The sequence below is a fragment of the Tursiops truncatus genome, chromosome 8, assembly GCF_011762595.2.
Source record: "Tursiops truncatus isolate mTurTru1 chromosome 8, mTurTru1.mat.Y, whole genome shotgun sequence".
Classification (NCBI taxonomy): Eukaryota; Metazoa; Chordata; class Mammalia; order Artiodactyla; family Delphinidae; genus Tursiops; species Tursiops truncatus.
Genome location: NC_047041.1, coordinates 100,051,826 through 100,072,228, shown reverse-complemented (window position 1 = coordinate 100,072,228; position 20,403 = coordinate 100,051,826). Strand labels below are relative to the sequence as shown.

At 51.6% G+C, this 20,403-nt stretch overlaps 2 protein-coding genes across 4 annotated transcripts in view; one reads left to right on the top strand and one right to left on the bottom strand.

The window, feature by feature from the left end:
- Window positions 1-2,113: 2,113 nt before the first annotated feature.
- On the top strand, window positions 2,114-11,650 carry ZFTA (zinc finger translocation associated). Of its 2 annotated transcripts, XR_004527659.2 has the most exons (6): window positions 2,114-3,032; window positions 5,193-5,690; window positions 6,219-6,605; window positions 7,057-7,608; window positions 7,769-10,590; window positions 11,468-11,650. XR_004527659.2 is itself a non-coding variant. In XM_033860882.2 (5 exons), the coding sequence occupies exons 1-5, from the start codon at window positions 2,894-2,896 to the stop codon at window positions 8,221-8,223; spliced, it is 2,031 nt and encodes a 676-aa protein (XP_033716773.1). In that variant the 5' UTR covers window positions 2,114-2,893; the 3' UTR covers window positions 8,224-11,650. The 2 variants fall into 2 exon arrangements, 1 of the variants encoding a protein (XP_033716773.1); XM_033860882.2 differs by having other exon boundaries at window positions 7,769-11,650.
- Window positions 11,651-11,656: 6 nt separating this feature from the next.
- RTN3 (reticulon 3) overlaps window positions 11,657-20,403 on the bottom strand; it is a 62,359-nt gene continuing 53,612 nt past the window's right edge. For both annotated transcript variants that reach the window (XM_019932625.3, XM_019932626.2), the window contains exons 2-7: window positions 20,189-20,396; window positions 18,099-18,237; window positions 17,589-17,658; window positions 17,063-17,109; window positions 15,700-15,758; window positions 11,657-13,843 (exon numbers count right to left, since the gene is read on the bottom strand). In XM_019932625.3, coding sequence (XP_019788184.1) covers window positions 13,798-13,843; window positions 15,700-15,758; window positions 17,063-17,109; window positions 17,589-17,658; window positions 18,099-18,237; window positions 20,189-20,396 — 569 coding nt within the window. In that variant the 3' untranslated portion in view covers window positions 11,657-13,797. The remainder of the gene's footprint in view (window positions 13,844-15,699; window positions 15,759-17,062; window positions 17,110-17,588; window positions 17,659-18,098; window positions 18,238-20,188; window positions 20,397-20,403) is intronic.

The window sequence follows — 20,403 nt, the reverse complement described above, 5'->3', positions numbered from 1 at the left end:
GTCCCTGCTCTTTCCATTTCCTTTTCTGCCTCTCCCACCGGAAATCTTCCTTCACCCCAGAGCTTCCCTGCTTCTATTTCTCATCCTGGCAATACCTCCTGGCCTTTGAAGACTTGGCTCAAGCCATACCTTCCCTAAGAAGTCTTCCCCAGTTGGTTGGGTAGCCTCTCCCCTGGCACTTGTCACCCTGTATTGCAATCAAGGCTGGCTAGACATTGGGCACTGGGAGAACAGTGCCTAGAGCCCTTGATAATCTTAGGGGCTCATGAAAATATTTTAACTTATTTAAAAATCAGAAGATAAAAAGAACCTTAAGGGTCAAAGAAAGTGTGTTATTTTTTCTCACAACAACAACAAAAAAATTGTAGGGCCCATAAAAATCCATTAAATCATTTTTCCTTTCCTTTTTCCTTTTTCTTTTTTTTTAGAGGAAGATGCCCATGGAGGCAAAAGTACCTAGGACCCATGAAAAGTCTTAATGTGACCCTGACTGCCATTGTCCACCCAGTAGACTGAGAGTTCCTAGGAAGTGGGGAATGGAACCTCCCAGAGCCGTGCTATGTAATCTTTAAACCTCTGTATCCCTAGCCCAGTGCTACATACTCAGGACTGGCTCAGTCAATGCTTTCTGAATAAGTGGATAAGTAAATGAATGAATGGACTTGAGTGAGACGCTTGACTCTGAGTCTCCATTTCTTCATCTGCAAAGCAAAGCTTCATCTTTGTAGGGTGGCTGTGAGGATCAGTTGGTGAGTGGAAGATGCCTTGGACCTGTGGAGCTTGGAGCGGGTCCTGAAGCTACGCAGGATGTGAGCGAGGAGAGGAGCCAGAGGTTGTTAAAAATGCCTCTAGGTGGTGTCCATACCTTTTTGTTGGTAACAAGCAAAATTATCCTATTTATACACAGAGAAAAAGAACCGGAAGGACATTTACCAAAAGTGTCTCTCAGTGGCCAGCTCTGAACTTGGGCTGTCTTTGTAATTGTTTAAAAAACATACTTAGGAACATGGGAAGGCCAGGTCTGTGTCTTATTTTCCTTTTGTGTCCCTGGCCGGGCATAGGCGAAGGACATATGAATAAGGGAATCCCCCATCTCATGGCCCCATCTGGTACCATATCAGCACCAGGGCCCCTGGTGGGCACCCAAGTGGGTGGAGTGCAGCAAGGCCAGTAGTGGAGAGAGCAGAGCTGTAGGACGGAGACTCTGTTTACCCAGGGTGATGTCTCTCGCAGGCCATCATGGGGACTGAGGAAGAGATGGGACAACATCTCCAATGGGACAGACACCTTGTAGACACTTCAAAAATTTTAGTTCCTGGTCCCTCTTCACGAACACTTAGGAAAGCAGGCTTCCTGTGTCCCAAGTAATTTAATATTTCCCATGGCTCCCCAAGGACTGGAATCGTTTCCTTTTTATAAGCTGTGGGTGCTAAGTCAGAAACAGTATCAGATTTGCACACCTTGCTCACTGCTGTCTGCCAGCGCCTGGGAGCATGCTGGCACACAATAGGTGTAGAGTGAGCAAATGAATGTGTCAAGAGTGACTTCTTTAACGGGTTGCTGGGCACCTCCCCGAAGAAGAGACTAAAACCCACCTCTAAATAATGAGACCCTGTATGGCCTCCCGCACCCTGTAATTTGGATCTCTAGGAATCGCCTTTGTTGTGGGCGACCAACCACAGGCACAGAAAGCACCTGCTTCTCCAGCCGGTCCTCGAGGAAGGACTCCAGGCTGCCGTGCCCCTAGCTGCTTCTCCAGGTCCCTTCTCTCCGCTTCTTGGGACCTGGGGCTTCCGAGGCATCCCGGGGCTCGCAACCAGGGTCCGCCCCAGAGCTTCCCAGCCGTGGTGGCGCGGGTCCCCAGGTGCCCGACTCCCCGCCCGGGGACAGCGTTCTTCCCTTCCTCGTGCGGGGCAGAGGGTCCGGGACCGCGTCTAGGGCCTCGTGTCGCACCCCCAGGCCTACGGGGGCAGAAGCCTGAGTCACGGCGGCGCACGCCCTCCCCTCTCGGCTTCCATCCTGGGGCCACCTCCGCCCGGCAGCGTCGGGCCCCGGCGCAGCCCGCTCTCCGCGGTCTACTGCGCGCCCCCTCTCCTCAGCCTGAGTCTCTGCGGCCGCGGTCCCCGCCCCGGCCAGCTCCGGGGGAGCTTGGCCCGTCCGCCCTCCAATGCTGAAGGCCGAGCTCCCAGCGCTCCCGGGCGGCTCCCGCGGGAGGGGGCGCGGCCGCCCCCGCGGCTCCACCCTCTCTGCAGGGACACGGCCATCTGGGGCCCCTGCCAGTCGTGTCCGCTCTGGGGCCCGCGCCTAGCTCGCGCGGGAGGAGGCAGTCCCTGGCAGGGACCGGGGCCTCCCCACCGGTCGACCCCCTTGCCAGCGCCGGTGCGGGGAGCCGGGCGCTTAGATGCCCCGAGGGGCAGTGGCTGCGAGCCGAGCTTGGGTGGAAGCGCGTCGCAACGGACGCGGCGCCCCTGGCCGCCTCGGTGACCCTTCAGGAGCCGGGACCCGAGCCCCGGAGGCGGCGGCGCGGGCCCGCGAGGACGGCGAGGTCCGTGCTCCTAACGTCCGCGGCGGGCGAAGGCTGCAGAGCCTCGGTCGGGCTGGTCGCCTCATGCCTCTCCCCCCAGCCCCCCGCGAGCTGGCAGGAGGAAATAGCGCGCGGCCCCTTTAAATTTACCCAGGAGCCCTTAAAGGAGCCCCAGGGGCCCCAGACAGGAATCCCCACCCCGGTCCAGCCCGCGCCGCCGAGCTAGCAGTCAGCCGTCCGTGCGGCCGGCCGCCCAGTGCATGCGCCCCGCGCTCCGGGGCCCCGCGCACCGAGCGCCGCGCGCGGGCCGCCGCCGGCCCCGCGGCCCCGCGCCCTGCCGCCCCGGGGCCCCGCTCCGCAGCGCAGCGCATGGAGCCTGGCGGGGACCACCGGAGCCGGAGCGGCGGCGGCAGGGGCGGCCCCGGGCCAGCAGCGGCCTCGGCACGGGGCCGACGGCTGCCGCCCGCCGGATCGAGCGGCGGCGCGGAGCCCGAGGAGGACGACGGCGGTAAGAGTTGGCTGGGGCCGGCGGCTCGGGCGGGGGCCCCGGCATGGGGGAGGGGAGGGCTGCGGCTCCGGGCTCCGGGCCCCTCTCCTCCGCCGAACAAAGGGGGGGACGCGGGCAGGGCGGCCGGGGGCGCCACCTGGCGGGCGCGGATGGCGACTGCAGGGCCAGCGGGGGAGCCCCCCGCCCAGCTCCCGGGGTTGGCCCGCGGGGCTCGGGCGGATCCCCTCCCCCTTAAAGGGCCCCGCGGCCCCCGCCTTGGAGGCCAAGCTGGAGGGGCCCCAGAGGGCCTGGCCAGGCGCCGCGGGGCTCGCGCTCTAGGCTCTTGGACTTGCGGCCCCCGCCCCTTTCTCTTTCAGACTCCCAGGTGGTCTCCCTTATCCGGCTGTCTCTTAAAAGTCTGCCCAGACCTTGGGTCCCTTTCCGAGCTTCCCACCAGAGGAACTGTGCTGGGGACTCCGCTGCTTTAAGTTGGGCTGTCCTCTCCTCTGTGGCCTTGCCTAGAGAAAGGAAGCCTTTTTCTTTTTCCCTACGTTCTCCCTGGGAAAGAGCACGGCTTGCGCCTCTTGGGGACCTACCAGTACCTTCCCCACGGCGGGCAGTCCTTAAAGGGATGGGCTCGCCCACAAAGGCATACACCCCCTCTAGTCCGCGCGTTACCCCCTCCCTTCTTTTCAGAAATTTTGCCACAATTTGTCAGCTATAGGGGGACCAGCCAGTCCTATTCGTTTGCTCTCAGAGGAGACTGTTTTTCTTCATCCCTCTGCTTCATGGTCAAAGCCTTAAGACCCTGAAGACTGTCCAGGCTAGGGAGACTCAGCCCTAATCCCCGAGCTCCCCTCCCAGAAATTCCCCATCCCCTTTTGTTTTTAAAGAATCCCAGCTCCTCCCCTTTTTTCGGCTCTTAAAGCGCCAGTCCACCTTAGACTAACATCCAGCGCTGGAAGGATGCTCAGAGACCAGCTAGCTATCCAGTGTCTTTGCAGACAAAGACGCTTAGGCCCAGAGAGCGGACATGACCTGTCACAGGTCACAGAGCAAGTTACCAGTGAAGCCAGGAGTCGAACCCAGGTTTCTGACTCTGAAACTAGTGTTTTCTTTTTCTTTGGATCTACTTACACCAAAACCAAACAAAAACACAGTGATGACAGGAGCCCTCTCTGATCCTGCCTTTTGTTTCCCAGACTGGGGGATTCTCCACTGGGAGAATGATCACACCTGTCTATCCAGCCTATTTGTCCAGGAGACCCTTTTCTAAATAAAATAAGGTCCAAAGTGTAGGCAAAGTGGGGGACTGCTTAGTGTCTCTATTTGGCAAAAGGGAACACCACTGGGTTGGTGGCCTCTCCACTCACTGCCCTCTGATTGCTGGGCAGTGGCCGGCTCCCGGCCAGAGCAAAAAATAAATCCCCAGAAAGACTTAATGGACTCCAGTGGGTGGTGGCCACTCCCTGCTGCAGAGTCTTCAGTAGCCACTCTGGTGGCCCTCCTGCCGTCGTCATCCCCTTTCAGTCATCGGCTCTCCCAGACTCTAGGAAAGTCAGAGTCCTAAAAACTCCTTTCTCTGGAGGTGCTGACAGCTTTGTCATGGGGATCCCTCCTGTGGGTCTCTAAATTTGGGGAACTGACAATGCTTAGTGCCCTTTAAAATGGGATTCTCAGGAGGGTGTATTTGAGGCATTATTGGAAAAAGGGAGAAGATCATCTTTGGGTGGGGCCTTCCTGGCTGGGGCCTTGGGCAGTGGGTCCTGTGCGCAGCCCTGGACGCAGACAGATGCCCCCTTTGTTCTTCTCACCCCGCTGCGGCTGTAACCGCCCCGGCATGCTGCTCTCCTGGCTGTACCCCTACAGCTCTCATCCAAAAAGGGGGCCTTGCACAGCCTGCTGCCTCCTTGGCCTTCGGCCTTCACCTTATTTTTTAGAAAGTCAGAGCTGTGCCCTGCATTCTTTTGTTCTTGAGCTTCTCTTAAAGGGGTCTTGCTCTCTGTAAAGGACCAATGTTTTGACGCCCTGCTCTCCCACTTCCCTTTTATTGCTGTTGCCATCCCTTTCCTGCCCCTGAATGACCTCTCTCCCACCTCCCTTCTCTTGCAAAATCGAAGCCCTAGGTTCTTTCCCTGGAAATCGGGGATTGAAAAACTGTCTCCCTTTCCCCCTCTTCAGGGCAAGATCTTCAGCTGGAAGGGGGTGCCTTGGGGAGCTGGGGGAGTGCCCCCCTGCCCTCCTCCAGGGCTAGGGGACCAGCATCCTCAGGCAGGAAATACTCAGACCACTGTGAGGCCCGGGCCTCGAGGCCTGGAAAGAGCCGCATCCCTGGCCGTGACCACCGGCGCTACTACCACGACCACTGGCGGCTGGAGTACCTAATGGACTTCAACCCTGCCCGTCACGGCATGGTGTGCATGGTGTGCGGCAGCTCCCTGGCCACTCTCAAGCTCAGCACCATCAAGCGACACATCCGCCAAAAGCACCCCTACTCCCTGCATTGGAGTCCCCGGGAGAAGGAAGTCATCAGCAACAGCTGGGATGCCCACCTGGGGCTGGGGGCCTGTGGAGAGGCTGAGGGCCCAGGGGCCCAGGGGGCTGAGGAGGAGGAGGAGGAGGAGGAGGAAGAGGAGGAGGAAGGGGCTGGCCTCCAGGCTTGCCCTCCCAAGGGCCCAGGTAATGTAGGACATGGGGAAGCAAGGGCGTGGGTAGTGGACGGGGCCGGGTGGGGACAGCCTGGGCTTCTTAGCCAACTAGCTGGTTTTCTGGAGCAAGTTTTTGCTCCTTTTTGGGGTGAGGTCTGTCTATTGGACAGTAGTGCGGGAGAGACAGTGGGATTAGGGGTCTAACCACTAACCACTCTGTGGTTTTAGAAGGATCCAGGGAGTGGAGGCTGGGGAGAGAGGCCGGGGAAGGTCTGGGAGCAGAGGGCACTGGGAAGGTATGACTGACAGTGAAGTCTAGGGAAGGGGCTAGAATGTGGGTCTGGGGGAGGAGTCAGGTGGGCTGAGGGTTTGTGTTCAGGAGGATTAGGGGATGGAGGAGTGAAGACCTGAGGGGAGAGGAAGGGCCGGGGGAAGCTTAGGCAGAGGGCTCAGAGTCAGAGTGAGGGAGAGCCTTATGGATGGAGGACCTGGCTGTGGTGGTGGGGGCTCCCCGGGAGGGCCAGCATCTCAGTTCCTTCCCTTCCTCCAACCCTTTCAGGCAAAGCCCCAGCTGGTGGGGGCGGCCGGCGCCAGCGGCGAGGGGGCCCAGGGGCACCCCGGGCTCGGCGTCGGCGCCTGTCTGCCTCCCGGAGGGCTGGGGGCAGCAGGGGGCTGGGTGCCCGGCGCCTGGAGCGAAGGCTGAAGGAGTCCCTGCAGAACTGGTTCCGGGCAGAGTGTCTCATGGACTATGACCCGCGGGGGAACCGGCTGGTGTGCATGGCCTGTGGCCGGGCACTACCCAGCTTGCACCTGGATGACATCCGTGCCCACGTGCTGGAGGTGCACCCCAGCTCCCTGGGGCTCAGCGGCCCCCAGCGCAGCGCCCTGCTGCAAGCCTGGGGTGGCCAGCCCGAGGCACTGTCTGAGCTCACCCAGTCCCCACCAGGTGCGAGGCCCATCCCAGGGCCAGGACCCCATCATATAAGGGCTGCAAAGTGAGGTCTGTGGCCAGAACCGGGAGGGACTCATCCCCCCCTACACACACACACACACAGATGCACACACACCCGGGAGGACTCATTCCTTCCCTATACACACACACACACACACACAGCCGGGAGGACTCATTCCCCCCCTACACACACCCACACCCACCCACCCACACCCACCCACCCACCCACCCACCCACACACACACACACACACACACACACACACACACACGGGAGGACTCATTCCTCCCCTACACACACGCACACACACACACTCCCTCTCCCTCTCTCTCTGGTTGGGCCCTCTAGCTTAGGGCTGGGGTGTGGAGCAAGGGACCCTGTCTCTGTGGGTAAGGGCAACCCAGCCAGCAGGCTGAGCCCCTCTCCCTCACCCCTTCCCCAACAGACGATGACCTCGTCCCCCAGGACCTGACCAGAAAGAGCCGGGACTCGGCCCCCGCTGCTGGAGCCCCCTCCTCTCAGGATCTCAGCCCCCCAGACGTAAAGGAAGAGGCTGGCTGGGTCCCTGAGAGGCCCGGGCCGGCAGAGGAGGAGGAGCTGGAGGAGGGCGAGAGGGTGGGGATCCCGGGCCGGTCTCCGCGGGGCCGCGACCACCGCCGCCACTACCAGGAGCGCTGGCGGCTGGAGTACCTCATGGAGTTGGACGGCGGCCGGCGCGGCCTGGTGTGCATGGTGTGCGGGGGCGCGCTGGCCTCGCTCAAGATGAGCACCATCAAGCGGCACATCCGCCAGCGCCACCCGGGCTCCACGCGCCTCAGCGGGCCAGTCAGGGCCCTCATCGCCCAGGAGTGGAGCGAGAAGGCCGCCCACCTTCTGGCCTTGGGGCTGCCCTGCCCCGAGTCCCCCAGGGACCCTGCCGCCCCCAGCACAGCCGCAGCCTCCGAGGAGGGGGGAGGGGAAGAGGAGGAGGAGCCAGAGGAGGAGGAGGAGTGGTGGGGTGAGCTGGCGGAGGGCCAGAGCAGGTGGAGAGGGAGAGGGGCCAGGGCAGAAAGGGGTGGGGAGAGTGGAAGGTCGAAGGGGAGAGGGGAGGGTGGGACAGGGCAAAGTGGGGGTTACGAAGCCCAGACGCTCCAATGCGGTCCTTTGTTCCGTCCTAGGCGACGTTCCACTTTCCCCTGGAGAACCGTCAGAGCGGCCCGCCGAGGAAGAGGAGGACGATGAGGACGGCCCAGAGCCCGGGGGACTCGCTTTCCCACCCCTGCCGCCGCCGCCTCCCCCGCCGCCGCCGCCCCGCAGCCGAGAGCAGAGGCGGAACTACCAGCCGCGCTGGCGGGGCGAGTACCTGATGGACTACGACGGCAGCCGGCGCGGCCTGGTGTGCATGGTGTGCGGGGGCGCGCTGGCCACGCTCAAGGTCAGCACCATCAAGCGGCACATTCTGCAGGTGCACCCCTTCTCCATGGACTTCACGCCCGAGGAGCGCCAGACCATCCTGGAGGCCTACGAGGAGGCGGCACTACGCTGCTACGGCCACGAGGGCTTTGGACCGCCCGCCCCGGCACCGCGCGACGGCGGCGCGGACCTCAAGGCGGGCGCCGTGTGTCGGGCGTAGAGGACTCGCACTCGAGGGGCCATGCCCGGCTGGCTGTCCGGCTGGGAGCCCCAGCTTCCCGCGGCCTTGGCCGCTGCCGCTGCCCCCCGCTGGCCGGGCCGGGCGGAGATTCGGGATTGGGTGGGGGTCTCCGGCTTGCGCTCGGTTCCAGAGAGTTCCCCAGGCTAGTCGGGGCGCCGCAGGAATCGCGCTCTCTTCTCGGACCCGGAGCCCAGGCCCTCGCCGCTCAGGGCCTCACGTTCCTGAGAAGCCACAGCGTTTGCACGGAGAGCTTCCGGGCCGCGGCCGCACCCGCGAGGCGATCCTGTGCCAGGCCGGGACGGGGGCACCGACAGTCAGTATTAGGGCCCCAAGTAGGTGGGGGAGGCAGAAAGGACGCACCGACCCCTTTTCACGGCCGGGGGTCCAGCTCTCAGAGCTGTACGTCGGCAGGCACGGCTCCCGGGTCGGGGCGGCTGCTGCCCAGTTGTTACTGGCTTTCTCGACCGCTCCGGGGCCTGGACTGCGGACGAGGGCCTTCCTCGGGAGGAGAGGCCACGGGGCTGGGAGCCAGCCCGCCAGCCCGCGGTGAAGGCGCGTAGTACCGCGGGTGGTCGGGCGGGGCGGTGGCCCGGGGCGGGGGCGGAGCTGGGCCGGGCCCCGCTTGCTGTGCCTGCCTCCGGGGCGGGCTCTCCGAGGACCGCCCCACCCGCCTCCCCGGCCCCTACCACGGCCGCCCGCACCGAGATCTTGTAAAGGGATTAGCACTTTTTTCCTTTGCTCCTCTCTTGCTCCGAAGGCCTCCGTTTACCCTGAGCTCAGTCAGGCGCTCCTGCTTCAGCGCCCGTCAGTCCGAGCCCGGGGCACTGGAGGTCCCGGCAGTTGGCGTTCTGTTCCTGTCCCCTTTTGTACGCGGTGGACGCGCCACCCGTTCTCAGCCCCCAGGGCCTGGGGCCGGGCCTCGGCCTTCGTTTCTCTTCCCCGCGGCAGCGCCAGGTCCTGAGGGGCCGGGCGTGGGCCCCACGATCTCCCAGGCAGGTCCGAGAGGGATGTGTAGATTCATTCTCCTGTGGAGAACAGGTGGCCCCGAGATCAGGCCCTTTTTGCTCTTTGTATTTTATTTTGAAACTGTATTTAATGCTTTTATATGAGAGGGGGAGGGGCGGGAAGAGAGCTGTCCGTCACCCTTATGTGCAAATGTCTTATTTATTATGCGTGTATCAGAGATAAGCTGTGAGGTGGTGGAGGAAGGACCTAAAGGGAGGAGGTGCGAGGAGGCGCGGATGGGAGGACCCCAAACATCATAGACTAATGTGTGCCTCACCGGGGCCCCTCCTCGGAGTCTCTGGCACCCACTGTCTGCTCTTCACATAGGCCAGTTCCTTTGGTCTTAAAGCCTGAGAGTGGGGAGGTCAGCGGGTTGGGACTTCAGGGCTGGGTCTGGAGGGGAAGGGGCCCTGGCACCTGGGGCCAGGAGCTGCCTCTGTGGGTGGGAAAGCAGACAGCAAAGAAGCCCTTCCGCTCATCCCAGTGCCCCCAGGCCAGAGCCCAAGGTTCAAGTGCCTCAGGCCCAGTCCCCTTGACTCTTCCTGATTGGGAATTGAATTTTATACCACGGATTTTATAGCATTTTTATATAATTCAAGATTGTCTGAGTTGGAAGGACCTTGGAGATCTAGTACCTGCCCCCACCCCTTTCACAGATAGGTAAAATGAAGCCCGGAAACTGAAATTATCACACACACACACCAGGTAGGAATAGTACTAGGACTAGCATAAAAATCTCAACTCCCAATTCAGTGTTCTTTGCACTACACGGCCTCCCAATCTCTGGTGAGTTAAAATTTCTTTTACCATTAGGCCTGCCGAAGGATGACCTGTGCTGGGTGCTGCAGGCCCGCAGCGCAGTTGTGGCCTCCCGCGGATGGCAAAGAACAGCACACTTGCTTGTAACGAATGAGTATCCTATAGGGCAGCCTTGCCACCACTGGCTTCAGCTGGAGGGCCCCAGCAGCAGCCTTCTCCATCAGAACTCCCGAAGCAGGGCTGACTGCCGCCCGGCCCAAGGCCTCTCTACTGGGCAAGGCTCTGGTGTTGTGTTGTTGATGCCACCAGGGGTTCAGGAAATAACTGCATGGGCTGTCAGTTGACTGAAAAGTGAATTCCTAGAGTGTCTGAACTTCCAGGTTTTTTGAGACAGTATTAAAAGCTTCAGAACAGGGATTATGGATGGCATCAGGGTGGACACTGCCATTCTTTTATTTTCCTTCATGCACGTTGTTTGCGGATCCAGGAGTGTTGTGCCACTTTTGCTACTCTGCCTGTTCAAAAACAGTAGGCAAACTGGGGCAGTTATTATAGTCATCCAAGCCCTCTGCCGAAGTTCAGGTAAGCCAGGGCAGAGAGCAGGGTGGGAATGGTTTTTCCCCTTGATAGGGAGAGGACTTAGGAGGGCAGGAGCAGATGTCTTTAGTAAGCAGCAGCCCCAAGCACTCCACTGGTTCTCAGAAGTGGCCACCAGAACAGCATCATCCCATTAGGAACTTAGTAGAAAGGCAAATCCTTGGGCCCCACCTTGTAGATCAGAAACAGGGGTGGAGCCCAGCAGTCCGTTCTGAAAAGCCCTCCAGTGATCATGAGGCATGCTGAAGTTCTGAGCACCAATGATCTAGAAAGTGCCACTGCAGTGGTTACTACTTTGCAGCTATAGCCTCATGAGTTAGGAGATTAGGTGGTCCCCATCTCTAGGTGCCTCCTCCTTGCCTTGGGAGTCTGATATGAACAGGTGAAGTTTCTTCATGAATTTTTTTGTTAATGGTATGCTTGCTATTATGGCCAATATGTAAATGTTACTCTGAATACATATTTATATACCATGTTAGTGATATTATTTGAACATTTGTATGCGTATTTGTGAAGTTGTTTGCATCAGTTATTTTTTAAAAATTTCAGCCTAAGTTTTCTAAGAGGTATGTTGAATAAACTTTTCAAATCCAGCTTAAGGGTCATGGCAGCCTTAGTTTGGGGAAAGAGCTAATCCGAGACAAGTTCTTTCAGCAAAAACCTGATGGAAAAGTTTCCATTTGCCATGGTGATTGACTCTCATTTTAAGTACATTGTGACTGAGTTATAGGCTGCTTCATGTTGCAGGTGGGGGAACCTTCCTAGGTTGGTGTAAACTGGGACAACAGACCCCTCTGGCCCCCTTCCACTCATCATCTTTCTCCTAAGGTCATCTCTTAGAGGGTCTCTTATTTTCTTTCAGAAACCAAGTGCACAGTTTTGCTCTACTATGGAAATTCTACAGTCTTGGAAATCATTACCAGTATCAACTATTAGTCGCTTTTTAATGCCTCAAAAGTGGAGTGGGAATGGGGGCCAGTGGAAGCCTTGTTTGGTTCTTACTTTACCCAAACTGTGTATAAAGAATAAAGTTAGCAGAATGACACCACAGTCACTGTGTTCTTTTTTATTATTATTATTTTTATTAATACCACATCAATTTGCAGTTTTACAGGAACCAAGATTCAAGCTCCTTAGGCGCTACTGTACTTTTACGTTGCACGCACATACACGCACACACGGTTTCGTTAGTAATTTTTCACCTATAGATTTTTCTTAAAAAAAACAAAAAATTCTTGTGTGGCACAAAGATCTGTCCAAATTAATCTAAACACAGCACTAATAAAACAAAGAGCTAGGTGTGGAGGCTTCCAGTGCAGAAAAAGGTCCTTTGGAGGGGAAGCCCCAAAAGATGATCAGTACACTTACTTCCTGGGAGGGCAAAGGATGGGGATGGAGAATGCATTCCCTACTATGACATGAAATCAGTTAAACATTTCAAAAGGAAAGGGGGCTAAGAAAATAAGCGAGTGGAGTAAGGCAAGGGTACCTTTTACCCGTCTAAATTCCTAAGTAATTTCCTCAACAAAGTAGAAGGAAAACTTCCTTACACTACCTTCTACAGAGCTGCACCGCTTTGGGACCGTCGAAGATTGTAGCCTTTAAAATCTCCAGTGCATATTCCCTCTGGATTATCACGACTATGAGTTACAACCTGAAGGAACTCACAGATGATTTTCTTTCAAATTTACTGAATTTTCATGTTGGAAAGGGAGGAAGACACTTATAAGTCTCAAATGGGAATCAAAGATTCCCAAACGCCCTCCATCTGATGTCAACGTGAACTGTTTTGTTGTCTTTTAATTGTGCACGGAGCCTGTCAACACAATCTGGCCCTGCCCGATCACCCTTACCTAAAGCTTCTTGGAAAACACTCTCAAAAGGTACCCTGTACCACAGTAGAGATGCCAAGACATTTTATGTGCCTGAAAATGAAAGGAACCCTCAAACAACACACACCCAATAAGCTAGCCTCCAAGTTAAAACTCCCTATGAATCACAAAATGCACTTCCTTACACTAATCTGTGACCTCTTAACCACAGACACAATCTCCTCTCAAGCCAGCTCAGCTTTGGTCCTTAGGGGAAAACGATGAGCACAGGTTAAAGATGTACCATGTGCAGGAGGAAAAGATAAAAGAGAAAAAAGGCCTTTGTGTTTCTGTAGTTCACCTCTCGAGAATGTCTCCCCACCATGGACTGAGACAGGATTACAATAACCCAATAACTGAGGAGCCCACATGCAGATTAATTTTTTTCTCTAACAAGTTTACAGCAGTGTACAGCAGTTACAGACATTTATTTTATAATAAGAAAAGTACAACCATATTTATTAAACTTGAGGGTAGGAAAGAGGGAGGAAAGCCCATTCAGGAATAAGCTCTCAAACTAAAGCTCAGAACTGGTGTCCGAAAGAAATGACACAGGCCCCACCGTCCCACATGGCGGAGCCTTTCCTCTCCTAAGGGGGAGCGGGAGTCGCAGCAGCACCCCTGTGCACTCCTCCTCATCCTACTTTCCATTTTCATTCTTGGTTATCGGATGGCATTCTGAGAATCAGGAATTATCACTATCAACTATAAGTTATTCATAGAGTTGAAAGTTATATCGTTAAATGAAGAAGAAGAAGATTAGGGGTAGCTGCTCACATTGTGGGGCAGGAAGATGGGATCACAGGGCTGCAAAAAACAAAACAAAACAACAACAACAACAACAAAGAGGGAAAGAATCCCATTCTTGTCCCCAGATAATTTCTTTATAAGTTAATCATTATTTCTTAACTTAAAAATAAGGGCAAAACTATGATGGAAAGCTATGTAAGACTGACTAGTCCTTGAAATTTGAATAGAAGAACCCAAGAGATGTGTTTTATTTTCCATTTTCTCCTTTACCTCCAATCTTTCCCCTCCTTTCTAGCTACAGGTAAAGCTCCACCATCATTATCCTATTAATTTGATTCTTTCTTTATTCTTTTGGGTTCTAAGATATCAGTTCTTTCTTAAGTCCAACAATTCTTGTGCTTGATACTGAGGGTAAAGGGAAAGGAGGGGAGAAAACACCAAATTAAAAAAAAAAAAGCTTGGAATGCAGGCTCAAGCTGACACTGAGCACGGTTCCTTCATAGTACAAGTAACAACATTATAACTATTAAATGGTGTTTTAGTAACTGTTGCATTTCTGGTTTCCATGTACTTATTCTGCCTTTTTCTTTGCAATTCCAGGGAGTTTTGCTTGAATCCTATTGAGGAAAAGGAAAAAAAAAAGGGTGAAAATATACACATTAGTTCTAGGTTTTTATTTTAACACTGATGCTAGAAGACACTCCTGGATTTACCAGAGCCATGTGAAAAACACTCCCATTTCCACAGGGCTTCCTCTGGATGAAAAGTGGCAGGGGCCGAGTCTGGCCTGGGATGAGCTGAGGAGTATACCAGGATCCGTCCCCCTCCCTGCTGCTGTGCCTGCTGCCTGTCCTCTTTCACTGCCTGAACCTCCTGGCTCCTTCACTGGGGGTTCCAGAGAAGAATGAGATGTATCTAGGCATAATGCCTGCTGACTGTGCTCTACGTGATGGCAGTGCAAGAGCCCCTTTCTCTTGGAATGCCAGGTTACCCATTAGTGTCACAGAAGGAACCAGGAGTCAAGGGTCAAGGTCACACATAAAAAAACTACAGGGGCTGGCAATAGTTCCCCGCCCCTCACAGGACACTAAAGCTGTCCTTTATTTTGTGCACTGAGGTTACCCATCACTAAGGGTACCAAGGGACATTCACATCCCTCAGCTAATGTCAAAGCTACTCCCCACAAATGATACATCCCACCGAGTGGGCCAAATCAGCTCACACAACTAATCAAGACTTCAGGTTTAAAGCTAAGTTATGATCATCTTTTACAATGAGGAGTAAACAGCAACCATATACAAATTTGTCCTAACTGCCCTTGTCTGGCTTGACCTCCAACGTCTACCTAGGAAAGCAAAAGAGCAGGTAAAGATCCTGGCATCAAGCCAGAGCTGTCTGGATATAGTCAAGATTTCCTCTTATCAAAGCTGGAAAAAGCACTAAAATTTGGGGTGTGAAAGGTGGGAGTGGGCACAAAGAGGATTTAAATACTTGTGATGTTTTGTCTCTTAAAGAATATCTGGGCTTCCCTAGTGGCATAGCGGTTGAGCGTCCGCCTGCCGATGGAGGGGACACGGGTTCGTGCCCCGGTCCGGGAAGATCCCACATGCCGTGGAGCGGCTGGGCCCGTGAGCCATGGCCGCTGGGCCTGCGCATCCGGAGCCTGTGCTCCGCAACGGGAGAGGCCACAACGGTGCGAGGCCCGCGTACAGGAAAAAAAAAAAAAAAAAAATCTGAAGAAAACATGGAAAATATGGAAAAATATTAACATTTTAATTCAAAGTGCTGGGTTCCATAGTGTTTGTTACAAATAATTGAAAATAAAAAAGAAAAACAGTTCTGTGATATAAGGAGTCATGAAAATGTCTACCAACATTTTATACTTGGTTTAAATATTAAAGTGGTTAAAACAGAAGGATTTGATAGTCTCAGAAAAAAGAGGTAGCTTTGAACTTTAATACATTGATTTACTAAAATTTTTATTTCTGAAAAGGGAGGGAAGAGTTTGGCTTAAAATTGATATTTGTGAAAACTGGGGACTTCCCTCTTGGTCCAGTGGCTAAGACTCCACGCTTCCACTGCAGCGTGTGTGGGTTCGATCCCTGGTCGGGGAACTAATTACCTAATTTGCCACATGCCGCGTGGCATGGCCAAAAAATAAATAAAATAAAATAAAACTGATATTTGTGAAAATAAATGAAGGTGAGTAGACAACCACGAACATTTAAAAACCGGTTCAACAAGGCAGAGTGGTCCTAACTCCATTGATCCTTTTTAGTCTAAGATACAAGGCATGCTTTACAAAGAAGCAGATGAAATACTTTTTAGTAAAATCAAACTATTAACCAAGGTTTTCTTTTTCCCCTGGGTAAAAATTACTTTCTTTGGCATTAGCATTTTACACAGGAGACTAAAAATAACTGGGGGAAAGAAGCACATGTCACGATGAAATGTGGGACCTAAGCATACTCACTTTTCAACAATTGACTTGGTCTGATCGCGGACGATGCCAACATAGTGATCGATCTGGACCTTTAACGAAGAAAAGCAACTCAGTTGTGGCAACACACAGATTAACAATTTTCCTGAAGGTAATTTGTCTTTGTCTACTTTAACCATTTTTTAAAAACACTATGGAATATTCTGGAAAATGAAAATAGTGCTCAGTTTTAAAAAGTACTTGCTAGGTATTTCCTTCAGAGACACTGGAGTATATAGCATTTTCTGAATACTAGAAACTGTGTGTCTAATCTATATTCTGTAATCAGAAATGTGTTTTTACTCCTGGGTGAGACTAATTCATTTAATATCAAAAAGCCATGAATAGGGCTTCCCTGGTGGCGCAGTGGTTAAGAATCCACCTGCCAATGCAGGGGACACGGGTTCGAGCCCTGGTCCGGGAAGGTCCCACATGCTGCAGAGCAACTAAGCCCGTGCGCCACAGCTACTGAGCCTGCGAGCCACAACTACTGAGCCCGTGTGCCTCAACTACTGAAGCTTGTGTGCCTAGAGCCCATGCTCCACAACAAGAGAAGCCACCACGATGAGAAGACTGCCACTGCAACTAAGAGTAGCTCCCACTTGCCGCAACTAGAGAAAGCCCGGGTGCAGCAACAAAGACCCAACGCAGCCAAAAATAAATTAAAAAGTAAATAAATTAAAAAAAAAAAAAAAGCCATGAATAAAAGTCTGCTGATGCATGACTTAATCTATCAAGAATAACCTCATAGCATCTAGTATACTCTGTATACATCACTCTACAATGCAAACATCTGTTCATACTGATGGATTCCCACAATAGCCTTAACAGTTTAAGTTTCTTTTTAGACACCAGCTTCTACTTAAGCATTTTTTCAGCTTATTTTTTTGGAACAGATCCATGTGATAAAAACTCAAAAGGTGGGGACTTCCCTGGTGGCGCAGTGGATAAGACTCTGCGCTCCCAATGCAGAGGGCCTGGGTTCAATCCCTGGGTCCGGGAACTAGATCCCACATGCATGCCGTAACTAAGAGTTCACATGCCACAACTAAGGAGGCCGCCTGCTGCAACTAAGACCCAGCGCAACCAAATAAAAACAACAACAACAACAAAAAAAACCCTCAAAAGGCACACAGCAAGGTATAAGTTCCCTTCCTACCCTTATCTCTCCTAGACATTCAGCTTCTCTCCTTAAAGGAAACCACTATTACCAGTTTCTTACAGGCACCTGACCTATAAAATTAGACTGTAAAAATGGTTAGAAAAGGATTGCTCTGAACTTTCAATGCCTAAAAAATGAACTAAAATTACTCATACATCAACTGGCATATCTGATTAGAAACAGACAAATGCTTACCTTGTACTTCTCATAGACAACTGGAACACTGAAAATGAGCAGTTCAGCTATAAGACAGAATCATGAGACATGGCAAGTGTAAATGTGAGATGGTCACAAAGTCTCAAGACATAGGTAACAGGAACATTTTTCCTCATAAAATATAGGGAAACACTGATCTTCTTCAATATGAGAAATCCTGGCCAGAGCTCTCAATTAAGGACAGTTAGATACAGGTACACAGGCTTCCTTCTTTGTACTACAAATAATTTCCAAATTATGAAAATGATTTCTACAAATAAGATCCCCATATTTAAACCAAATCTAGACAACTCTCCTTTATTTCTAGCTGTCTGGATATTTCTTTTTAGGTAGGACCATTTAATAAACCTGTGGCCATAAACACAGATTCCTCTGAGGTCAAGGTCTCTATGGACGTTAAAGGCTGGGCCAATGTGGAAGGACTGGAGCAATGCTGACAATCTCTTTGCTCTTACTCTTACCAATTACTTCATAGAGCCTGGAGACATTTTCCTTGCCATCTTACCAAGAATCAGAAGGGTGATCCCATTGAAAACGGCACCAACGTAGGTCATCAGCCACATGAAGACAGCCAGCTGTGAAGGCCAACATCAGAGGGTTAAGCAGGAATAATCGTAACGCAAAGTTCAGGTTAATTGATGCCATTCTTCTCTAGCTAACTGAGTCTGCATAAATTTAGTGATGTATGCCATAAATAATTTCAAAATGAAGGTTACCTCATTTGTACTATACATTTGAGGGTGCATAAGAGAATTCTATAGTTCTCTCAGGCCCCCAAACAGACTGTAACTGCATTTCTGTCAATTATCAATACATTAGCCTTGTTCTGATGTTAGTTCTCCAGGCGCAGAGGTACCTCCTTTACTAACTCCTGTCCCCATTTTTACAGGTTGATTGAGAAAAGCATACATTTGCTTTTGTCTGACAAAACCCTATTAACTGCTTTTCCTCTGAATTATAACCTAGTCCCTGATTTTCCTCAGCCTCACCACCAAAAGCTGTAGAGGCAACTAACCTTCAAGGAGTCAACCAGATCTTCCACCAGAAAGAGACGAATAATGAGTTTCAGGGCCCTGTTGATGTGCACCATGGCAGCGTTCACGTAATTATGGAAAGCTTCTGAGGACAGAGTGATGTCTACATCCAGGTAGGCTCTTCCAGAAGAAGAAACAACAGTCACACATTTGACATGGCAAGAGAAGATCTCTTTCTGTTAGCACAGAAGTTCTTTAGAGTGTGAAATGCCCCAAAGGGTGTGTTTTAGCAAATCTGCAAAGGCATTTTCTGCTGCCATGGGGTGGGGTGGGGGCACCACTGTCATTTAGTGGGCAGAGACAAAGCTGCCAGATGCCTGCAGTGTGGGAGTGTCATGCACAAAAAAGAACTGCCTTATGTCCTGCATAACTTTTACTGCCTCACAGGATATTCATGAAGGTGAACCTATTTATACTTATCAAGAGCCCAGAACATATAAAAGCAAAGTATTTTTTCCCACAGTTTTAACATATCCTGAATTGTCTAAAACTGTGTTTTGTTTACGCTAAAACCTTACCAAGATTTTTTCCCATCATTTTAGAAAATCACACCTATAAGGGAGATTATACATGTATGTGCAAGTCTTTATTATGGGTTTTTTTTTGGTGTAGTTATGTCCAAGCAATTAAATATTGACTGGAATACATATTATTTTATTGTCAATGGCTTTCTATTTATCACTCTTCATAATAATGATCAATTTTTAAAATGTTGTTATATATGTTATATAATATACCATACAATGGTATATTATATAACATTATATTATATGGTATATTGTATGGTATATTATCTATGAATTTCATTTCAAAATGATAAAGGAGGCATTATAAAATATTTGTTAAAAAACCAAAAAGACCTGGGTTCTGTCCCCAGACGCATTACAGAATTGAGATACAACCATCTGCTCATGATCTGTTCATTCGCTCAGTACGTGCTGAGCGCCTACTGAGTACCAGACCCTCTGCTAGGTGTAGCGATATCAGGAAAGATAAAACTGCTTTTGCCTTAAAGAGCCTATAGTCTTGTGGGAAAAACAGAAGAGTAACAGACATGTTTTTCTTTCCTATTTTTTAAGAAAATATTTACCAAATACAAAAGTTATAAAAATTAGATGCTGTAATTAATACAACTTAGCAAAACACATTTTATAAATCCACAACGGTGTCACGCAAAAGGGAAAAAAGCCCTGCTAGCACACTGGAACTTGTGGCAAAACAGTAAAATTTACCCACTCCGCCAACCAACAACTGTTGGTTTGTTAAAACTAATTTGCAAGTAACTTTTTAAATGTCATATATCGTTTAAATTATCGCTTCTATTCTCACCAGGAGAAAATACAAGGACCAGCGAGGCAGCCAGACACCTGTTCTGTCAGAGTTCTGAGAGATCACAGAAGTGTTTCTTTTTCCATGAGAAGAGGTTTTAAAAAACTGTCATTTTGAAAGTAAATTAAAAACTAACAAACAAATAAAAAAACCCTGTCATTTGCTGATGTTAAAGTTTTTATGGTCTAAGACTTTCAAGAGGAAAAGCGTGAGGAAAACATTTGTTAAAGTCATAGCACAGTAGGAAAGGTTAGCAACTGGATTCTAGAAATGCATGACCTCCCGACTTAATCAAGACCTGCCCCTGGTATTAAGGAAACTAAAGGAGAGACAGGAAGGAAATCAGTAATAAAACCAAGAGTAAACACACTGAGTTCTGGTATCGCCAAGAATGCAGCCTCAACACCAAGATTTCAAGGCTGTTTTAAGAGTTAACTACGTGGCGGCTTAAACATGTACTTGGGACCCCATCTGAGTGCCGTCCTAGATGCTCTGCTTTCCCTACCGACCCTGCTCAGGAATTCAGACAGTCCTTTGTGGTGAGCCTCTAGTTTGTGGAAAAGTCCCTGGCTCCCAACGTGTTCACTTCACAAGGTGGTCTCAAGCTGATGCTTCAGGCCACCGATCGGCTGCAGTAGGCCCTATAATTCTTGATTTTTAATCAGGTCTCACTTAGATCTGCCCAGCCTCAGTGAATCCCTTCCCTAAATTGTAGAGTGTTACTTGTGATACTTCAACTCACTTGAATGGATGGCCTTCTTCTGACTTCTGTACAGCTTGGATGACAGACTTGTAGACCCTGAAGCTGATGGTGACAGACAGAAGAGCCAGGATGAGGTAAGAAACCACGCTGATGACACTGAAGGCTGCCAGGGAGAGCAGCACGATCAGTGTGGTGCCAAAGACAAACCCAGTCTTCTTCACATCTCGCCAGAAAATTAAGTCGTGCACTGCCAA